This window comes from Topomyia yanbarensis, chromosome 3 (assembly GCF_030247195.1).
Source record: "Topomyia yanbarensis strain Yona2022 chromosome 3, ASM3024719v1, whole genome shotgun sequence".
NCBI classification, from domain to species: Eukaryota; Metazoa; Arthropoda; class Insecta; order Diptera; family Culicidae; genus Topomyia; species Topomyia yanbarensis.
In genome coordinates this window covers 6,806,127-6,825,249 of record NC_080672.1, presented here as the reverse complement: position 1 = coordinate 6,825,249, position 19,123 = coordinate 6,806,127, and the positions used below count along the sequence as shown (strand labels likewise).

The 19,123-nt window shown below is 39.0% G+C and overlaps 1 protein-coding gene across 1 annotated transcript; it reads left to right on the top strand.

Moving 5' to 3' along the window:
* The first annotated feature begins 2,369 nt into the window (after positions 1-2,369).
* On the top strand, positions 2,370-17,329 carry LOC131689892 (cyclin-dependent kinase inhibitor 1B). The gene is made up of 3 exons (XM_058975247.1): positions 2,370-3,168; positions 3,327-3,793; positions 15,472-17,329. The coding sequence occupies exons 1-3, from the start codon at positions 3,008-3,010 to the stop codon at positions 15,597-15,599; spliced, it is 756 nt and encodes a 251-aa protein (XP_058831230.1). The 5' UTR covers positions 2,370-3,007; the 3' UTR covers positions 15,600-17,329.
* Positions 17,330-19,123: the final 1,794 nt, after the last annotated feature.

Here is a 19,123-nt window from a genome sequence, read left to right as displayed (position 1 = left end):
TTTTGAAACCATCAACTTTTAAGGTTTAACAACCTCGAAGGGTGAATGACCGTCACGTTAAAACCCAAATAAACAATTACAATTATAACCTCGAAGAAGCTTTTCGACAAAAAAGGGCATCTTTTGATACAATAATGTTGGTGATTAAATCTCCTGGAAGTAATTATGTCCTTAATCTGATATCAGGCTTATGGTAACAGATTGTTGTTGCGAATAAACATACAAAATATAAAATACAAATTATGGAGAAAAATTTCTTCAAAAAAAAACAAGGGACTTGGTATCTTCAGCTAAGTTGTTGATAATGTTGAAGACTGCAATATATCAACATATAAAATGATATTTACGAAATTTCCTCAACCCTAGAGGCAGATCACTTGTGATGCATTTTTAAAAATCAGCGAAATTAAATGCATTTATTTCCTTCAAAATAGAAATTCATAATGTATTTTGCGTTGCGTGCAATGTTGTTTGCGTTGCGTGTAAGACGTCAAAACCCTACAGAAAAACTAGCCCTACATTTAACAAAACGTCGAATAAAGTAGGACGTTTGTTAAACAAACGGGGCAGTGCGAAGCTGATGCAAAAATGGAAATTAAATGCATTTTTTTCAATTTGATGCAAATTTGTTATACATTCTTAGAGTGATCTGCCCCTAGCCTCAACCCCGTTCTTTTCAATGTAACTTTTTATTGTAAGCTTCAGAGACTACCTTGAATAGAAATTGACTGTTATTGTTTATACAAATCAGAAAATCAGAAAATTATCACTTACTGGAATATCAGAGTAACTTATTTTAAAGCTATGCAAAAAAAGTTGTTTTTTTCGTGCAGGAGGGCATAATACTAAACTTAAAATTAGTTTTGGCGTTTCGTATTCTCCTCATCAGTAACTATTTTCAATCGTGCCTAGAGGCTATGTATATCATTGATAACACAACAAAAATCAACTACTCCTGAAAACTGATCCTGATCTGCTAGAGACAAACGGAAGACCTCATTTTTCATCATTTTTTGCTTTCCAAAATATTATTGTCGTTGTTAACCACATTGACATTTTGTTTCAACTCTACGCATTCTAAAAAAAACATTATTGAGCAAATATTTAAATGTATGCTATTTTTCGATGAGCAAGTTTTTGTTTATAGGCAATCAACTTAGTCAAACATTGCTTCCCATTCGAAGCATTGCCCTAATAAAAAAAAATATTATACGTGAACTTTAACCCATATAATCCTACGATTTCAAATATTGTTTGGATGATACCCTGAACAGGTCGTTAGGCCCTTGAATCATAAGATGTTTATTAGGGTGTCCTTAATCCATATTTCGGATCATCTCTTCAAAAAAGAGCTCAGGAGAATTCAACAACTATGGGACCTTGGCTAGAGATCAGTTATAAGATCCAATTCCAATTTGCTAAAGTACTCATGTTGCCTAAAACTATAGGTTTAACCCTAAAACAACGCCACAATCACATCAAATTCATTGACGAAAAATTTTTACTCTGAGAACAGACAACACTATTTGAATTTGGTACATAACCCTTTCAACTGACAAGTGGTATCGTGACTTTTCAGCGTTTTTATGATTTTTATGAAACCTTCATTAATTCTCAAAAAAGTTTTACATAAATGAAAATCATAAAATATGATAAAAATATTTTTTATACTTTTATGATCTCAATACTACCCACAGCCAAACGGAGCAGCATACATTTTAATCCTTGCTCAGAACCGATCGGATACTCGACGCATGCGTATGTAGTTGAAAATGCATGGTTGTCATGATCACTGCATCAAGATAGTGAAAGAAGGTTTGAAGCATGAAAATATGGAATTGATTGCTCCAAATCTAATTCGCCAATCGTATATGAATATCATGTAGGTTTCATTTTTTCAAGACGCTCACGTAATAGTATACTGATCAATGAATATTCCTATACTCGTCTAAAATCTACTTATGCATACATTTAACCACGACCCTTTTCCCATTATCTTGCACTGGTATCTTCTCTTCGAGAGTGGGCAGTCATATATGTTGTAGGTATATATGCAATCAAGGTATTATGTTGGACCGTTCGAGGATGAAAAAAAATCCAACAAATAAACAACCACATATACATTATTAAAATTAAACTCAGTCTAAGCCGAGGGGTGTGATAAACTCATTTACGCGGCGTTTTTCCATTTTTCCTTACACCATTACGGATTGAGCATAACTATTCACGGACCCCTTTTTATGCTGCTTTCGTGTACCGGCGATTTTGGGCCGCCATGATTGCAGTACGGTTGCGTGTGTGTTTGTGTAGCATCATTTCCATCTAGCAAACGGACCGTTTTGTTCTGCTTGCTGTGTGATTTCAATCGTACCTCTTGGCTAGTCTCGTTGAAAGCGTCGTTTGAGTGAGTGTGTCTGCTTGGCAGTTGTGTCGATTCGACTGAAAATTAACTTTAATTTATAGTGATTGTTCAACGCCTTGATAGAAGTGGCATTCTACTCGACAAGAAGTTAATAACGGTTTCAACTGTTGGTGTAAAAATTACAATTGGAGGTCAACAGAAGCTGTGCTTTTGTGTTGCGTAAAAAAACAATCTGAGAAGCAAGTGACGTCATGTTTTGAAAGATTTTATATTCATAAATAATTGTTTCAATCGGTGAAAAAACTTGATAAAACTATTACCCAACATTGCAGAGTATAGAAATACACCTGTGCTGGTTGAAGTTTCCCGAGGAAAAGTGATTTTTCCATCGTAAATTAGTTAGAAATCAACCCAGTGAAACTAACCTCAAACATCAAACAAAATATACTGTGGGTTTGTGTTCGTCAGCAGAAAAAGGAAACGCAAACGAGTGTGGTATCAAAATATTTTTTTCCGTTCCTCTGATCAAGAAGAAAGAAAAGAGTGATTTTATATTTACGACTGAAGCAAATAATAAACAGTGTCACAAACACGGGAAGCAATCTCGTCTTTACTGAACGGGAAAGTAACAGTATAAAAAAAACAATGAGTGCTGAAGTCATTATTCCGAGGACTGCTTCGGATATAATATCGAATTGGCTTTCGGCGGAGGTTGGCAAGAGACCAACTGCGAAAATCAGTAGTACTTCGGTAGCCCGGGTTAAGCGAGATTTGTTTGGACCGGTCGACAAGGAGGAATCTAATAAGTAAGTTGGGTTTTCTTGCATTAAAATTTAGTATATATTTATGTTTAACACATAAAGCCTTGGTATTTTTATTGACGTGGGAAATTTACTTAGAAAAATTCAAAAAATTGTTCAAGATCAACACTATAGCACAATCCATTCCCTTCTCTCTTTCCCAGAATCTTCAAGCACGCACTTGAGGTCCAGAATGAAATGTCCAGCAAAAAATGGGGCTTCGATTTTCGTACCGGCCAGCCCCTGGACAACCACGACCGGTATCAGTGGGAACGCGTTGCAAACACTTCAGCACCCGCCTGTTTCACGGGAATCACACTGATTCGTGCGGCCCATGTTGTATCCCAGACGACGTCGACCAACTCGGAAGATCTGTTGGATCAACGTGCCGAGAGAGAAAACCGTATCAACTTCAACACGGAAACATCCCCTGCCAGTCCCGCTGGGTCAGATTCGGAAATGTACAGTTGTGGACCGGTACGGACGTACCCGTTGGTGCTGCGTAGTGACACATTGACGCCGATTGATGCCGCCACCGCCACCATCAAAAACACCACCAACACCAGGGTCAGCAGTAGTTCGTCATTCTCTACCTCGGCGACCAGAGCGCAGCGGCAGCAGCGAATCACAGGTGGGTCTATTTATCAGTTTGTACCTCTCTTATGGTATAGTTTCGTAAAAAAGAGAAATTATGGAACGTAACATTTATAATTAGGCAGAAAAATGCTTCAAGACGGCACTTTTTCTCCCTGATGCGTGAAATATCGGTTTTTTAATACCCTTTACGAGCAACGGTCGGTAAATGTGAGGGAGGAAGCAAAGTGAACAACGTAAATTAAAATTGTAAGACGAGCGAACGTCTCACCGTCTGATCTACTATAGATCGTGGGGGAACATAGAGAAGTTGGTCATGGACGCACGAACCCATCAACGGTTTTTTTTGTTATGAAAGCGAAGATCATCTGTTCTACCGCCATCAATTCCCCCACAGATACTGCATCGAACTATCCATAAAGTACAAATTTCCATATTCCACCCTCTCTAGACTTTGTTTCTGCCTCCGTTCTACCAGGCTATCCTGCATGGAACCGTTGTGCACTGAAATTAATACCTTTCCGTTGAAACGTAGAAAGCCAAAGGCAGACAATGAGCGGATATCTGTTTTTCTGGTATTTTTCGTCGCTTACTTTCCGGATCGCGAGCCTACCTTTGTTTTGCTGAGCTGCGGTGAACGTGGATTTATTGACGATTGGATGGAAAGGGTCCCCTCGTTCCCGTTGCCTCTAGTTGGGGAAAGTTGCTATCGAACCCTACTGTTATTTGGTTCGGAACAATTGAACTGAGTTTTACGCGCTGGCAAATAATTGTAATTATTGGTTGCTCGTGCAATTATATGTGGCCTTTGTTGAGTTTGTTAAATTAATTGGACTAAAGGTATTTCTTCTGAAACCGCTGGGTTGGGTCCTGCTTTTATTGGTTTATTGATAGACGCAACCCAGCAGCAGCACTAGCTATTATGTGAACTGGGCGCTACTGATTTTTTGTTGACTTGTGGTTCTTTATGCTCCTGGTCGGTAGACAGCAGATGTTTGTATATTGTTTTGCGATCATTTTTATTGCATGTTTGGGTCTTAAACCGACGCAAAACTGAACCTAGCGGATGGGGTTTTTATGCCTTTTACTTATGTCTTACTCCGTGAGTCGGATATTGTACTCCATTCGATGAAACTTAAATTTTCTAGCCAAAGGATAACTGATCGTGTACTAATATTTTTCCTAAATTATTATTCAGTTAAACCAATTTAAATATAGGCATATATTCAATATTGCTTTCTCTAGCAAAGTCGGGGATTTTTTTAAATTGAATGGGTTTTTATGAACAATTTTGTGTTCCGAGTTTAATGAAATTTTGTACTATTTGTTTAAATGGAATGTATGAAAATTGGCTGAATAGACCAATTTCTGTCTCTGAAGGAAATGGGACATATGACGCTTAAAGCGCATCTGATAGTCCTCTTTTTTGTGGCATTTTCGGCTCCACAGATGACACCTAACAATATTTCGTAAAGACTATTACGTAACATCGATGATGGAGTAGTAGGTATAGGGCCAAGCTCCTCCTAGTAGTACCAAACTAATAACAAACTGATTAAACAACACGACATCATAATCTTTTAGGAAAGCTTGTATGTACACCATTTCGCTTTTCTCCAGGGAACCGATGTTTACTTAGCAGATGGTCGTCACTGTGCTCAATTTTGTAAGGTTTTTCTCGCGTTAAGGACCTAGATCCCATTAGAAATACGTTTCTGTAATTGGTTCCCTGAAAGAGGAGAGGAGTTATTACGTACTGCAATGCTTGAGAGCAGTCCCTCCGGATACTTTTGAGTTTTGAGCTGTATTAACTGACAACGGTCTTTGAAGCTCTATAACTGAAATCCTGTTTCGAAAGATATCGCAGTGCATGCAGCATATGAACTGGCGTTTGACAGCCTTGACTCTGTCAACTTCGTTCTGGTAGTACGAATTCCAAACAACAGAACTATATTCTAGAGTTGGAGCGAACCAACGCACAAACAAAACGATTTTTTAAACAGTATTCGGAAAATGATGACTTATCCACCGAATCCATGATGACTCCGAAATATCTGTCCTGACACTGATTTATTTAGTTCACACTACTAAAGCTGTTCAGTTAGCCCTGAAAAAAATCGGCATCGGTTGCAACCCGTCTTCATGCCGTCGGCAAAGAAAGGGCGGGGTTTTTGTAGTTTGATATTGATGTCATTAAAATAGAGGAAAAATATTGCTGGTCCAAGGTGACTTCCTTGCGGGATGCTGGATGTAGCGGAGAATTGTACAGATAGACGGTCCCTAATGCTAATGTGGAGTTGCCTTCCATCGAGGTATGAAAGAAACCAGCGAAGAAGCTGTCTATGAATACCGGGTATAACATGGCAATTGCAATATCATGATTAATTTGCTCGAAGGCCGCAGATAAATCTATTTACGTAACATCGGTTTGCAATCCATCGAGTTCATACGTTGTGGACGAGAGCAGGTTGGTCGAAGTCGATATAGTGCTTGCAGTGAAAGAAAGTAGTGTCTAAAGCAAACAGCACGAATAGTTTTGATACGGCACTCAAACACGAGATTTTACGCTTATTACCAATGCTCGATTTGTTTCCCTTTTTAAGTACTGGAAAGATGTGGGTCGCTTTCCAGCAGGAAGCAAATATTCCTGTAGTAAGAGATAGCTTGAATGCACGTCGAAGTGATTCAAGTAGGCTGTTTATGTCCTTTTGGCAAAAATCGAGGGAATCGCATCTGGGTCTGGGGAACTAGTTTCGTTCAGTTTGAAATTTGCTGCTCGAATAGCAGCATCAATTTGGTTGATGGTGCGTTCGAGAAAAGAAGTAAGGTTTGTTGTGATGTTAGGCGGAAATTTGTCGGAGAATTACTGGAAAATTTCCCCTGTGTTGGTGCCTAAAGCTCTATTTAAAAACATACAGGATGGTAAACCGAATTCACTTCATTGCACATTCACATACACGACACATGGTAAATTATTAGTAAAATTTGCTAAATACCAGTATTTTTTTAAATACAGGCATCTTTCGATTATATCGCGCAGGGCATTTGGCATAGTAATTTGGCATAATGGACATTTAGTATAACGAACATTTGGCATAATTATTTCTATCTTGTGGATAACGAACATTTGGCATAAATTTGCGAAGTGATCACACTGAAGGTCATAATTATTTTTATCTCCAGCAAATGACACTACGACCTGCATCCGCCTTACGCAAACCTATCACTCCTCCAGATTATGAAAACTTCTGCCTTATAAAATTTCTAGAAACGTCCGGTCTTTCCACCAGTGATTTGTAGCTTTTCAAAATAGCATTTCCATAATTAAAATTATTTGATTTCTTTTCTTCTTCATATCATGAGCTGCTCTTTCTAATTATATATAATATAAAAAGATATCCTTTGACCTAAACGATAATTAAGAGTTTCATTCACTACATTAGTCCCTCCTTCGTATACACTTGCCAAAAGTGAATAATATTGAAAGCGCCATACAGTAAAACAGTTTCACGTCGAAGTCAGCTATACGTCATGATCTCGAGCATTGCCATTCGGATGATCTATATTCGGATGATTACATCTTGAGCGAAACCGCTTATTACCCTATCAGGTCGAAGCTTACCTTTCAGTGGCAGAGTGTTACATGAAACAAAACTTCTACAAAAGTTCTACAAGCAAACGTTTTCTTGAGCGATTTCGAAATAGCTTCAGACAAAGAAAAGCTATTCCCTCGAGTTTGGTGACGCTAGGTGGTCGACATTTTTGCAGCCGTGAAAGAACGCTACCTGACCCAGACCCTTGACCTATTGAACACCCGTAACAGCACAACAAAGTTTACGATAGGGAAGGAAATAGAAAGAAAATTGCCGTTCCTAGACCTGATGATAACTAGCAAAGCGGACAACAAACTAAAATTCGGGATTTATCGTAAAACGACGTCCACAGACAGATACATAACTTCCGACTCTAACCATTTCGGTGCTCAAAAACAAGCAGCCTTCCATTCCATGGCCCATCGTCTGCTCAATATACCGATGGAAAATTGAGACTTCAAGACGAAGCGGTATAAAATATATAAAGCTGCTGCATTGAACGGCTATGAAAAAGGATTTGTGGACAAAATTATGAGTAAACACAAAAGGAAAAAGCACAGACAAAACGCGACAACCTTAGAGCCATATAAAAAACAGGAACCTAGGATCTGCCTGCCGTTTGACCTTAAAATTACTAACTCCGTTCAAGCCGTTCTAAAACAGCATGGTACCAAGTCGCATACAACAGTGGTAACACGTTGAAAGATCTTTTGTGTAACCTAAAACACAAGGTTCCAACCGATCAAAAATCGGGGGTCTACCAAATCCCCTGCATAGATTGCCCCGCAGTATACATGGGACAAACCCGAAGAAAGTTCAAAGTTCGCATTGGAGAACATAAACATGATGTCGACCACGAAAGAGCCAACGACTCCAGTGTGACAGCACACACTATAACCTACTAAAATCGGTCAGCGAGCGCTATTCTTGGCATGGCTGAACTCCAATTTTCTGAACAGTATATTTTGCACCAATGTATCAGTGCTAAGAGCTCTATCGCGGTACTTTGGGTGAACTAACTTTGAAGTATATGAAGTTCAAAGTGCTTACGTCAGTGACTTTTTACAAAAGCGATAGCTTTTATTTCCTCGTTGCATTTTAGTCCTTGATAAAGCTAATAATACTATCAGAGCAGGAGTAGGAGTTGTCATTATCGACATTTCGACCGCACACAAGAATATTGTTCGGATCAGGGGCAATTCTCGCGAGGACTTCTGTTTTGGTCGCGAAGTACTGGGATTTGGAAGCACTAGACGTAGAAACCTGTCTACCGAGGAGCGAAATTTTCTGTCTATTTCTGGAAGACACGGCCTTCAGTTCAGCACAGACGTCATCCGTTCTGCCAGACAACAGCGATACCCAAAGCACACCCAAATGACGAAATGGTATTACGAAAATGAGCAAGTTTTAACAGCTTTACTGTCCATAAACGCATAAGAGTCCCATGTGGATTTTTGTCGAAAATGAGTTATTCATTGAATGGTATTCTGTATCACCACTGAATCACGCTGCACAAATAAGATTACCGGGTTTGTTCAGAAAATATAAAAAAAATACCAAAACATGGTTGTCCCATCCATTTGGGTCAATGGATGGGATAATCTTGAACAGCGTTTTTCTCGGCTTGCTGTTTTTCAACATGGGACTCTTATGCTGTTATGGGCAGTTTACACAATCATCGGTTTGAGGAAGATTTTGAGCTGATAAAAATCGATCTTTTAAAAATTTGTGCTATCCCTTTACAGAGATGTAACTTGTAACGTTAATTAATTCTTGGTTAAAATATTCATTGTGAATTAATCAATAATCGCGAACTAATATTTATATTTTAGTTCACGATTTTTTCCCTTCATTATTTATTATTTGGGTCGTTGTTTTTTGGTTAATCTGTAAGTGTCAGTGGCTGCTTGTTAGAGTTAGCCGTAGTACATGAGTTTTGACTAGTTACTACAGCGCATATTTTATTCCCTAGTGGGCTGTCTAGTTACAGAATTGGCATGTTCGAGTCTGCTCGGTATATGTGATCAGCGTTGTTTGCTTGTAGGTTACGCCATCCTTCAGTGAGTTGCATTCGATAGTCATGTATGAAGGTATTGGTTTAGTCACTCGTATACGCATCCTCACAATACGAGCCCCGTTGGGAATACCTACCGGTGAAAAAATTTCTCGTAATGAATTCCACTTCTCCGTATTGCGATATAATTCGTTTGATGTAATATGAATTAGTGCGCCGTGTCAAATCACGGATACGAACGTCCACCATGTCATTTTCCATATGCACGGGGATCTTGATTTTTATGTTATTAAATTCGACCTCGTGTTGCATGTTGTTCTTTACAATGAAGTTACAAACTTTTAAATGTAATCAAACACAGCTTTTAACTGAACTATGAGTCTAACGCGAGTTAGACCTGCACTAAATTTTCCTCACATGTATGTTTATATTTCTAAAACAAATATGAAAATATTGTCTAATGCTGCTAGCAGTGCACTCTTCGAGGAGAGCAAAATGGTCAATATTCTGAATAATAGGTTTTCATTAAAGTTTTTTTTTTAAATTCTAAGCAATCTGGGTGCTTGCGACCACCTTCCGTCGGCTTGGCGGTGGACCGTGGGCTTGTCGGTGCACTCCAGATTGCATTTTTTTATGCTTAGGGATTTGTAGCTTGGAGACCTTGGATTCTGTTGGTCCCTAGCATCTAATAGCAACACGGCGCGTGCTTCAGGTGGTGGATAGAAGCGAAGGGATACCTTGACGACTGGCAGATTGATTATTTTTGCTATCATTTCAACTAGATCCAGACCGATGCAGTATCCTATGATAGATGGTTCATTACATATAATCTAAATTAAATATCATTCAATTTGCACAATGCATTAAACCTTAAGGCAATTAGCCAAAGTACTTGGATCATACCAATTTAAACCCTAATCTAAAGTAAACATCATTCAATTGCACAATGCATTGAATTTAAAATTTAAGTGAACTATCCTAGTAATGTTGAAGAACCATCATCCACGAGAACCAAACCGTCATATAAAGTGGCTATGTTCCCAAATATAACCAACTTTTAATACGTCCCTCCCGTTCTTTTCTTCTACTTCATTTGTCTGTTTTTGTTTTACTTCTATTAGTTTGCTTTTCCACTACTCATGTAAACCAAAAAATCAGTCAATCTATACGCTTCTACTTAATGTCTTCATTTTTTCTTTTAATTCAGCATACTCCTTTTCCTTTTATTACTGTATATTCGATTCATTATAACACTCACTAACACAATCAATTGCATATTCTCTCATATACACTCATAATATCTCATTCAAAACGTGCAAACGCCGCTAGCCTTCGCGATAACACAAACCGGGTCACAAACGCGAACATGTAATTGCAATCATCCACATATACTCACGATCTCGTCAACAACCCACCGCTCGCGCGATCATGAGTCGATCACGTTATGATGTACTTGCGCTCGTTCTTAACAGCCTAGATTCATGTCTTCAGTTGGACCAATAAAAAAATAAGACATTCATTAGACAACACATTCCATGGAAACGTAACCGGGAACTCTAGTGTTATGGGAACTCTCTTCCAGTACCTGAACCGTACACTAAAAACTAAGCAACAAATTCACGGTCCGCGCGATCATTCAAGAACACACGCGAATATGCATATGGCCATACAGTTACAAAATGGAATTTATACACGCGAAATCACATACGTTCTGGCATACGCGATAAACACGTGAACATATGGACGCTTGAGCTTTTCGTGATCTTCCACGCACATCTACGGTTGCGGTCTCACAAACTTGATAAAATCACGGTATAAAATGAACTTTTTAACGCTTTTAAATTGGCATCACATAATCACAAAATATATTTGCTACCAAACCTTGTGGAGAAACATATATTTATTTCTGAACAGTCAACAGTAGTACTGTTCAATGCACCTTTGCATCACATTCTGCAGCGCAATTATTCGTCAAGTACACATCAATTCCCCTACCCTAACCCACACCCTGTTCCTCTCCCATGGCGTTTTTGTGGTCTGCATAGACCATCCTGCCATTACCTCTCCTATCATCGGCCTTGGACTGACTTGCGCTGTCATTGCCCCACCAAACGCTGCAAAATGAAAATGATATGATGTAGGGGACCTCACTCTCTGAACTGCACACTCAAAATTGAGCTTCAGTTTCGTGGTCCGAGCGATCATTCAAGAGCACACGCAATCAGAGTTAAAAATAATCGAAGCTCTTTTTTGACGGCTGAAAATGAACCTGATGCGACTCGCGGTGAATAGAAAAAATATTCGAATGAAAATCTGCATGGATGAATGGGCGGTTTGTTCGTTTGACGCTTTCAGCTGCGTTACTGAATATTGAAAACGAATGCGGCTGAATATGATCAATTTTCATTCAATGAATTTGAATATTTTTAACTTTGCACGCAATTATGCAAAAGCCCACACTCAATCGTGTTTTCATGCGCGAAGTTACGTACACGCTAGCAACCGCGACATACAAACGTCCACGTGATCAAACGCGGTAATATACAGTAAAGACCCGCTTTTTATCAGCCCCTTGGTGAATTTTAGTCTGATACAACAAGGACATTGATAAAATCGGGACATATATTTTCATTTCTTTTTAATAAACTGAAGCTAAAATATTTTTTTTAGTCCCTTGGTATAGCCACATAACCCTTTCTGGTTATTTAGTTCAAATTTCACTTAAGGAGGTCTGATAGTGCAAAATTAAAAAAAAAATGAAATTTGTATTTTTGCATATTTCGGATCTCTAAGATAAGAAAAAGACGCTCGAGAAAGGATTTACTCGAACTCCAATTGGTTCGTCTGCTAGTGCGCATCAAACTACTAACTATCAATTTTCATATGAGGCTGATAAAATCGTGTCAAAAAGCTGATAAAATCTAGGGTTGATAAAATCAGGTCTTCTCGGTATAAGCTCTTTGTAGCTACGCATACGCCAATTAGTTTGAAAACGTTCAAGGTTATTAAGTGAAAGTTTCAGCCCTTGTTAATTTAGTTACCGCAGAGTCAAGCGCTAGCATATAAACGCTCGTTCCCACGCGATAATGAAATCTCTATGTCCGCACATCTGAATCGTACAATCAACATCACAATCAGAATCACGGCTCGCTGAGATTTGTCTTAAGCAGTATTCTAATGGATGAGATATACACTACTCATGTCTTGTCTGCAATTGTAGTGAGTGGTTCTGATAGGAATCCCTTCCGAGAAGCAAGCTCCAGTTGGATCTCTAAAAAAAATTCGTTAGCACATTGATTGCTTAATAGATATGCATATTATTGCCGTTTTTGGTTAACACCAACTTGAATCTAAACCCAACTGCTTTCAGATCATACCTTTGACAGCAATTTGGGTCAGAAGCTGACTCAGTTTGTATTCAAGTAGAACCATAGAAGCATACCTAACGTGATCGTCCGGAAGGGTTACCTTCTCTGCTATAGTCGATGTTGTCATTGCTTTTAATAATTATACAAAAAATAGCTTCATTCTATCCTCCATGTACTACGATAGTTTTTGTTTAAAGTCATGTTTCTTTTCTAGGAATTATCATTTACACAAAAGCAGTTGTACAAAACAATATAATGATTTGACCCTCACCGGTCATACTTTCGATAATATGTTCCTACCGGATATAACCTTTATCAGCAGACGCAAAAGAAAAGCACCATCAGATGTTCTCCCATTCATATGTCAACCTGTTTTCGCTGCTGCTGCTCTCCAACCTGATGACCTAATTGGCACTGTATTTTGGAACCTCCACGCATGGACACAATAAGCTTATATTAAATACTCCATCGTATATTCAGTGAGAGATAATACGTCTGAATTCAGTGCTCGTGTTAAAACATGTTCGAACAAAACGAAACTGGTGGCGAAGTTGGGGCGAAGCAGAGAACAGCAAAATCATTAACTTTGAGCCAGGTGGATTCAAACCCCAGCGGCAGCAGCAGCAGCGGGTATTTTCTCCCTCAAAAGCAAGACGTCCAAACAGGAGAGATCGAGACAGTACAGTACTCCACTTGAGCAAGTGGAGAGCCTCCACAATTATAGATCGTCAACAGAAAGGGGGAAAGTTACGGGCAGCTGTACAGTGACACATCTGCTATCATGTTTTTTGGAACGTCTAGTTATTTGATCGAAAAAGGGTAGCTACTGATTGATAAAATCAATATTTTTATAGCGCAAACAGCGGATTAGAGGGCAACGTTATCCCTACAAGTTAGGCAAACAACGTGTGTTGTTTGTTTCGCGCCAAATCATAGGATAAGGAATTTTAGGCAGGCCGAATAATAAACATCACCTTTTAGGAGTATGAGAACAAAAAAAGGCATCCGTCGCAGGTAAAACGACCTTGTTATGACCGGATAAAGGCACGCGCGTTTGCTCAGTGGAATAGAAAACAAAGCACTATAAACCATAGTCGAGTGACGCGGGTATTAATTTATATAAGTCATCATCATCATCGCAGTAGCCATGATAGAAGCCCAAATCACTCCACTTTAAAATAAGATTGTTGGTGTTGGTGGTAGCCAAAACAACCGCGTGTACGAAAACAAGTCATGATCGTCCACCTCTAGCCGCAAACAGATGGCCTTCAGTTTACAGTCCGTCGAATAAATTACCTTCGATTATCAAATTGCTCAAATTGGAAAAACTCGTGCCATTAATGCCTTCCAGATACTCCGTGATATGAAGCATTTGGTAAACATTTTGTGGCTTGTTTTGCTCCCCACGTGTGCATTATGCACTGCCCTCGCCTACTACCACCTCCATTAGAATAGCCAGCTGTTCGCGAATGACCCGTGCCCTCGGTCTGCTACCACATGACGCAACGCGCTTTTCATCTCATGCATAATGGATGAGACCGTTTCAGCTGACAGCGTGACAACAGGACCCAAGCGATCTTTATGGCACTTAATAATGCTGAAAATAGAATCCCTTTCGAAAGGGGTGCATATTTTCTTCGCATCTGCAATCGAATAAGTCAGTATGGCACATGCTTCCGAACCCGGATGACAATGGAAAAAAAGGGAATAAGCTGCACGGAGCTACCTACCGAACGGAGGTGACAAAATCCATAAATTAATACATTTTCCGTAACATATGTTGCACCCACTTTATCTCGGTTTGTTCATCTATTGCTGTCCGCCGACGGTTTGCGTATTTTTTGCCTGCTGTTTCGAGTCCTATGATGAGTGGTCATTCGATTACAACGGAACAGGACAATAAACTAATAATGGTTGCTTGTAAGCAACCGGAGAAGGTAAACGAAACGAAAAGAAAGTACGTTGGTCATAAATTATCGCCGAGTGCTTGTTTCTTCATTTCTCTGAGGCCTAAATTCCTTTCCGTACTACAAGCTCTGCACTTAGATTGTAGACCAAAAGATAAGATCGGCAAAGAAAACAACCAAACAAGAATCGGGCTGATGAAGATCCTTTTCTAATGACTCACCTTTCTCGCGTCAAGGGTAGGCAGCGGAATGCGAAAGTGGTCATAACGAATTGCAGCGTTTCAAATTTGTAAACAAACCGGATCGAATGAATCATTGCATAGCTTTACCGAAGATTGTGGTCAGCGTTTTGTTCGAGTCTATTTGTTATAAACATTCGGACAGTTTCGACTATACTACACTAATGTTCAGTATTAGTCAAGCAACAGCGGATGAGTTGAAAACAATATGTGTAATCGAAGTCGCTGATTAGTTCTATATCAGTGAACTTGAAAAGAAGCGATCTTGTGGTCAGCTGGTCTAGCCTCGGAAATGAGCTTGCGGTTGGCTTCAGTGATAACCAGGACTAATCAGTTGTTGAAACCGATGTCGAGTGTTGAGTTGATTTAAGAAGATATTTTTGAATAAGCCCTGCATATTCTTTCGTAATGACCTTTTCTTTTTCTTCACTTTTATAACTATTAGTCACGTTGATTAGACTGAATGTTTTGAATTTGTTTGCTTCGGTTCTACATAACCGAAAATAAACCAGTTCAATTTTGTTGTAATCTCACAACGAAAATCAGTCAAAAAAATCTCTAAAACTTCTCCACTTTTCTCTCTTCCACTTTCAGATTACCTCAAGGAGCGCAAACGTCTCTCCACCGGTATCCCTAAGGTTTCACTAGCTAAAAAGGCCCGCCATATGTCAGCGCCAGCGTGTAACGCGTCCGGATCTCAATCGAACACGGCATCGCAGTAAAATGCATCTCCCTTGAAGATCTGTTGAGTGACGGAGAAGACCCTTCGCCGCCGAACTGACAATGATTTTTCCCTACCTTCACTTATACATGTATAATTCGTGAAAAGCATAGAACACAAATTTTATTTTATACAAAATTTTAACGAAGACTAGGGGGATAGATTTACAGAGGAATTTTTCCTGCTTTAGAAGGGAGTATCAACATAAGATTACTGCTATTGTAAAAAAAAATCAACTGATACATTGGAGTAATCTCAGGCTCTAAGCGTTCGATCAACAATGCCATCTTATATTAAACTAGTAGTTCAAGCGTAGTGAGTAGCTTTTAGATCGCAAATCACCAGTTTCGAATTTTAGCACTGAATAATTTGGGTTCGAATCGAGAACGAATCTTGCTGAACGCATCATTTGCTTTTCAAAGGGTCGTAAGAGAAGTAAGGACCATTACAGGGACCATGAAGATTTGTGACTCCCTTTCGGATACTTTTGTGCGAATTCAGTGGATTTATTTTTCATTTTCGAAAAAAAACTGTAAATATACTTATAAGAAGTTAAAACATGTAGGTACATATAAGCTTTGAATCATTTAGATTATCTTTCAGCGATGTTTACTTCCTTTCCGAGAAACATACTCGTAGGCTGTTCAATCTAGAGTGTGTTTATCGGAGAGGAGTAGACCGGAAAGAAACCTTATTGTAATTTAAGCTGTCTGAAGCTGTGACCCAAAAGATAATAAACAAGTCCAATATTCCACCATTATCGTCTTAGTATGATAATGCTGCACTGTTGGACTCCAAATATTATCATCGTTTAATCGGTGAGTTACAGCTTCGAACAAATTTCCACTCTATTTTACTCTTTATGCTATATCTGTTAGGCTCAAACCCAAACTAATGTTTCCACGGTACTAAAGCAACATTTTCCCCAATAGCGAAACGATCTCAAAAGAATCTTCGTTGCAATATTTTACATGTGGACATTGCTGCAATACTATTTTTTGAGTGCAATACCGTCAACCGCCCGGGGGTTCTGTGCTCACCGTGGAATCATTTGTCCAACTGTTTGAGCCTTTTCTATTGTACAAATTAGAAGAGCTAACGTGTCTCCATTCAACAACAAAAAAAACGGAGCAGGAGTGCCTGCCTGCCGATGTGCCAATAAACTGGGGGCTAGAGATCACGATTGATCCAGGTAGAATCGTTAGCAAATAAAATTTATTCAAGCCCTTCAAAGCAAAAAGTCAAGCTGTTGATCTTCGACCTTCGGGATTCTTTTTCTCGAAAGGATCGAATCTAAAATTAAACTGTCTCCATTCATTACCACGTACCATTAACGTGAACCGTACTAATCATAGAATCGAAACTAATATATTAACAAAATCTTTCGCTCGTAGCTCCTCAACGTTTTATTTATTCTGATGATTATGAATCTTTTCATTTCTGAACCACTTTTTTTACTTCCGTTATTTGACTGGTTATTAGTGTCAAGTGACGGTAATCAAACGTCATAAGATCCCGTACAAATAAGCATTATTCCAATTACATATTTACATTTACCTCTGAATTACTCTTATCAAACCCTTGTAGTTGTAAGAAAAATGAATTGTGTTTGTGGCGTATTCGAGGGACAATAATTTATGTACAATCGATTGGTTAGTCTATTTATATATAATTGAGAACAAATTACAGAAATAAAATCGACAAATACAATAAAAAACCTTCGAACAGAAATTCGTGTTTTACTTGCTCGAACACTCCAATCTATTCTAGTGGGCTAAATACTTCGAGCATACCACTCGGACCGGGATCCATCGGTATAAGGATCGCTTCGAAAGTAGGGGGGGAACCCATCAATAGATAACACGTTTTAGGAGGCAGGAAGACATTCCCGAAATTGCAGTCGTCACTCCTTTTGGCCTATTCGAATTTCTCACAACGCAAAATGGTCGGTGTTAAGTCAGAGCGAAATAAGTGCCATTTGATTTATTTCGAGAAAAACTAGTTCAAAGTTTGAATAGCAGCATCCACTCGTTTTCCTGGATTTTTCCTTTTCCTCGAACGATGAACGTTATTGTCAACATACAATCAAAATACATAATACATACAAGAAAGGATACACTCAAAAACATCCTGGTAATCAATAACTTTATCACTGCATATATCTATGCCAAACGACCGGTATTCAAAATTACTGTTTAACTTAACATAAAAATATTTGTACGAAAAGACCTTCAGCAGTAGCACGGCTCAAAATTATGCCTAATTACCTGACTTCTCACACAGTCTTAAATTATGTGTTTCCCTGTAGTTGAAAAAATGACAAATGACCTCCCGTGTGATCACTTTTCAAAATTATGCCAAACGTCCGTTATTCCAAATGATCCTAAGTGTGATCAATTTTAAAAATTATGCCAAAGGACCCTTATGCCAATTGACCCAGACCCGGTAAATAATGTAACCGCTGCCCAGAAAAGTGAAAAGATTTGATGTGTTGGAATCTGCTTCAATTACCTTCGAAGAGGACATCTCGTCAGGGAAGTTCTGACAAAACGTACGGGAGATAACGCAGGACTAGGGGTTTGCTCAGAAACACAAATAGTGTTTCTGTTGTCGGAGCCAGCGCAAATCCGGCGTTAGTTTAGTCCTGTTTGTGTCGGATTCTGATGAGACGAAGCGAAAACGCGAATTCCATAACTAATTTAAGCTTCAGTTGTTTGTAAGAAATCTGATCGCTGAGAACCAGAAGTAAACTGGTAATCAGACATGGCATTATTTTTGTATCGTAAATAATCCTGCTTCGTGTGCTCTCTGAATTAGTTAATAGTCGATTGATCGGCTTCAGACCTAGGGGACCCAAGAGGAGATCAGGAACAAGACAGAAGCGGAATCAATGCGAAGTTTTAATTGCATCACTGATGATTTAACACGCGTTGTTAGGAGCTTGATACATTGGACTAGACAAAATAGTGGACTTGACGTTACACACTTCGAGACAAACAGGCGAAAAATGTACTCCTACTCTCGAGGACCGGTGTTTATTTGGCAGACAGTTGCTAATTCTTGTCTCGCGGGACGGACCGAGATCCCCTAAGCTTTAAGCTACACAGTCCTATCAGGCCGCTAAAAAAAATAATCCGGCGTCATGTCCCGAGACCAATATTACCGGAGTTATTGAGCCTAAATTACCTTTTGCGGTGTGCCGGTCCGGATTTCCTTCACAAACTGCACTGCGGCGAAATTACAAACCTACAGGATATACGGAATGATTTGCATTCTAAGATGAAAGCATTGGTTGCCATGTCAGTCGTGAGTATTCAGCAATTTTCATTTTTCTACTGTTCTTTTCTAGTTCAAAAGTTTTCGCAAAGTACTACGCATCATTGGATATGTGCTGGTGGATCAGTGGTAATTGACCTGCGTTAAGCCAAAGCGAACTGAGCGCCATAATTTTTTCCTGGTATTTTTAAAGAAAAAAATTATTTTTCGATTATTTACCATTATCATAGAAAGTTCAAGGGTACTTAT

Coding starts and splice junctions, on each gene's coding strand:
- LOC131689892 (XM_058975247.1), top strand. CDS start 3,008: ATGAGTGCTGAAGTCATTATTCCGAGGACTGCTTCGGATATAATATCG. Junction 3,169..3,326: donor GACAAGGAGGAATCTAATAA/GTAAGTTGGGTT, acceptor TCTCTTTCCCAG/AATCTTCAAGCACGCACTTG. Junction 3,794..15,471: donor GCGGCAGCAGCGAATCACAG/GTGGGTCTATTT, acceptor TTCCACTTTCAG/ATTACCTCAAGGAGCGCAAA.